Source organism: Cicer arietinum, chromosome 4, assembly GCF_000331145.2.
Source record: "Cicer arietinum cultivar CDC Frontier isolate Library 1 chromosome 4, Cicar.CDCFrontier_v2.0, whole genome shotgun sequence".
Classification (NCBI taxonomy): Eukaryota; Viridiplantae; Streptophyta; class Magnoliopsida; order Fabales; family Fabaceae; genus Cicer; species Cicer arietinum.
The window spans coordinates 24,835,882-24,840,130 of NC_021163.2; the positions used below are offsets into that span (position 1 = coordinate 24,835,882).

The 4,249-nt window shown below is 33.3% G+C and overlaps 1 protein-coding gene across 1 annotated transcript; it reads left to right on the top strand.

Annotated features, from left to right (window-relative positions):
- LOC101497602 (pentatricopeptide repeat-containing protein At2g03880, mitochondrial-like) lies at positions 1-2,734 on the top strand. The gene has a single exon (XM_004515160.4). It carries the CDS (start codon positions 631-633, stop codon positions 2,350-2,352), a length of 1,722 nt encoding a protein of 573 aa, XP_004515217.1. The 5' UTR covers positions 1-630; the 3' UTR covers positions 2,353-2,734.
- The last annotated feature ends 1,515 nt before the right edge of the window (positions 2,735-4,249 follow it).

Sequence of the window (4,249 nt, forward strand, 5' to 3'; positions counted from 1 at the left end):
TTGAGGTTGCTACACACCTTTCTCTTACCCTCAGTTCATGAGCTTCAAAAGAGCCTTGCAAATCCTCTACCTTCATCTTATCAAGATCCTTTGATTCTTCAATTGCCACCACTATGTGATCATACATTTGTGTTAATGTTCTAAAGATCTTTACAATAATCACCACTTTAGTTAATGATTCACCATTTGTTCTCCTCTGATTAACAACAACCTGCTCACATTGAAGTAATAGTTGGTATTGCCTTCTTGGCATCAAGAGCTTGGGTTATAATTCTTGGAAAACACGAGTGCAAGTGTTAGGGAAATGAAAAATTGGGAAACACAAATGAGTGAAAGAAAGAAAGAAGTTTAAGTCATGTGCTCCTAAAAATACCTCTTAAATAGTGGTTCATGGTTAAACATTTAGGTATCATCATGGCAGATTGGCAGCATAAACTTTTGTATTGGAATTTGCCCCAAAAGAAACCATATTATGCCTGATAATCCTGAACTTATGTTTGTGTTTGGACATTCGATCATCATATGCAAACTTGGAAGTTGTTTTGACTCTTTTTGCTCGGTAGTGACGAAAAAACAATAAAATAAATATGTTCATGAAGTACTAGTCAATTACATGTACTCTCATTCTCAATGGTAGCTCAATCTTGCGTTCGTCTTCTATATACCTGCAGACACGTTTTCCATATCAGACAAGTTCACGCTAACGTGTTAATCAACGGAACATTCAATGATCTCGTTGTTGCAAACAAACTCCTTTATTTCTATGTCCAACACAAGGCCATTGATGATGCACACCATCTGTTTGATGAAATGCCAATGAGAGATCCAACAACTTGGAGTGTCATGATTGGTGGATTTTCCAAGCTTGGTGATTATGCCAATTGTTATGCAACCTTTAGGGAAATTCTTAGATATGGTGTTACCCCTGATAACTACACTTTACCTTTTGTGATTAGAACTTGTAGGGACAGAAAGGATTTTCAAATGGGTCAAATGATTCATGATGTGGTATTGAAACATGGGCTGTTATTGGATCATTTTGTTTGTGCTACTCTTGTGGATATGTATGCTAAGTGTATGGTGATTGAGGATGCACGCCGGTTATTTGATATAATGCTTAGTAAGGATCTTGTAACGTGGACGGTTATGATTGGTGGTTATGCGGATTGCAATGCATATGAGTCGTTGGTTTTGTTTGATCGGATGATGGAAGAAGGTTTTGTTCCCGATAAGGTTGCTATGGTGACGGTTGTTAATGCTTGTGCTAAATTGGGGGCTATGCATAAGGCTAGGTTTGTTAATGAGTATATTTGTAGGAATGGTTTCTCTTTGGATGTGATCTTGGGGACTGCAATGATTGACATGTACGCCAAGTGCGGATGCGTCGAGTCTGCAAGAGAGGTTTTCGATAGGATGAAAGAGAGAAACGTTATTTCGTGGAGTGCCATGATCGCCGCCTATGGATATCATGGGAAGGGAAAAGAAGCTCTTGACTTATTTCATATGATGTTGAACTCTGCGATTTTGCCAAATAGGATCACATTTGTCTCGCTCTTATATGCTTGTAGTCATGCAGGACTAATCGAAGACGGTCTTCGCTTCTTCAATTCGATGTGGGAAGATTATGCTGTTAGACCTGATATCAAACATTATACCTGTGTGGTTGACCTTTTTGGACGTGCAGGGAGGCTAGACGAGGCGGCGAAATTGATAGAGACCATGTCAGTTGTAAAAGATGAAAGGCTCTGGAGTGCTTTGCTTGGAGCATGTAGAATTCATGGGAACATGGAGTTGGCTGAAAAGGCAGCGAATTCTCTTCTTGAACTACAGCCTCAAAATCCAGGGAACTATGTTTTACTATCTAATATATATGCAAAAGCTGGTAAGTGGGAAAAGGTGGCAGAATTTAGGAATATGATAACCCAAAGGAAGCTGAAGAAAGTTCCTGGATGGACATGGATCGAAGTTGATAATGAAACCTATCAGTTTAGTGTTGGAGATAGATCACATCCTCAATCAAATGAAATCTATGAAACGTTGATGAGTGTAATTAGGAAGTTGGAGATGGCTGGCTATGTACCTGATACAGAATTTGTGTTGCAAGATGTTGAAGACGAAGTCAAGAAAGAAATGTTGTACACACACAGTGAAAAACTAGCTATTGCATTTGGACTAATTTCCATCCCACAGGGTGATCCCATTAGGATCTCTAAAAATCTGAGGGTCTGTGGTGATTGTCACACGTTTTCTAAGATGGTATCGGCGGTTATGAGAAGGTCAATAATTGTTCGGGATGCGAATCGGTTTCACCATTTTAATGAAGGGACTTGCTCGTGTGGGGACTATTGGTAGCATATACAATCTACACAGGTCAATTTTTTGTGTGCGTCTAACTAAATATAACATGCAAACTATAATGTACCAAAAAATGTATGAAACTTTTGCAATGTGATTTTTTACTACAACAGCTTGGTACTTGGTAAGTTCAAAGTCCATATAAAGGACTTCATCATTTATGAGTTGAATTTTTGAAAAAAAAAACACCTTATTTAATGTAAACAGAGAAGAATGTCATTGATCCACAATATTTGATGATAGAATAAAAAACAAAAATATGGGAATCTAGATTGTTTTTATTTTGAACCTGTAACATGGTATGTAAATTACATTTGCTAGCTCCGGCTAACTAATTATATTAAGATATTACTGAAATCAAATTATGCTATTGTGAATTTGGTTTGTCTGTGTATATGCATAAAGCTTTTAATCAATTTCTGAATTCCATGCGGCCCTCCTCCATTTCGCCATTTTGCCTGCTCTCTCTTAACTGCTGTTTGTCCTTTAACTCTATACAGTACTAGATATTTTAAATTAGTTGAACTGTGTAATTCATGGAATCTATATCACGTTTATGTGAGAAAAAGTTGAAGCATTTTGGAATGTTGTTTAATCGTGGAAGTATGGAGTTGACGATGTCACAATCAAGAATAGTTTTTACGGCATTTATAAAGCTTTTAGATCATGCTAATACCCTGATAAGAAGAGTTAGGGAAAATTGATATTGAAAATGCTTTCCACAGCGCTCAACTATAGAAATATGTGGGTTGTTGTCGGAGCCGGTCCTAGGATGTTTGGTGCCCGAACTACAATTATATTTTTTTCTTGCAAAAAAACATTAATAATTTATTCATTATAATCAAGATTCTCTATAAAAAATTATTTGTAATAAAAATTAAAATAAGACTATTTAATCTATCTTGAAACATAAAAGATCACAAATAATTAAAATTTTAATAATTTTAATTTAGAGCAATTTTTGATGCAACAATGATTAATATTATTGTATAAATTATGTAGGTATTATGAAAACAATTAAATATTTTTAAATAACTCAACATTATTAATCTTAAATATTTTTATATTGAAAGATTTTAATTTTTTACTCTATTTAAAGAAAGAAAATATTTTTTTAATTATTTTTCTAATAATATATATTAATTTTTTAATTCTTTTTCATATTATGATGCAAATATAAAACCAAAAATCAAACATCAATACTCTACAATCTTGATTAAGGATTTAGTTTTGAGATTAATCTACAATTTAAAATTTTACTTTTAAGTTAGAATGTTAAGTATTACGAATTTCAATAAAAAAGTAATAAGTACAATTAATTTAATTTTTAGTATTGGATAAATTAATAGTGTATATTTTATATTATTTTAACATAATTCATTTTGCATACAACATACATATACTAATTTTTATTTTTATATTTTAATAATGATTTAAATTTGACTTGTATCATGAGAATTCATTCTCATTGATTCTTCATGTACCTTAGAGTAAAATATACATATGTCATGTAATAATGAATATTATATAACAATTTTTTTTTTTTTTTATTTAATTTCTCCCTTTCTCTTTCCTTCCTTTTTCTTATATCCCTTCTTTCTTTTTCTTATCTTGTATATTCTACTTTGATTTCTTGTTTTTTCCCATCTCTCCCTCCTTCCTAATCTCTCTCTCTCCCGCATCCTCTCTATGTCTTTTCTCTTGCCATCTCTCTATGTCTATCTTCCTTTCACTACTTACTCTTTATTTTCTTCTGTTGTTTCTCTTTTGCTCATTTCTCTATGTCTAGCTCATTTCTCCTTCTTTCATCTATCTCTCTCCCCTTCTATCTTGTTCTGTATTATTTTTGGTCATCTTTCCTCTCTATCTTCTTCATTGTGATAATATTCATTAA

Excerpts from the sequence above, each read along its gene's own strand:
- LOC101497602 (XM_004515160.4), top strand. The coding sequence starts at position 631 with ATGGTAGCTCAATCTTGCGTTCGTCTTCTATATACCTGCAGACACGTT.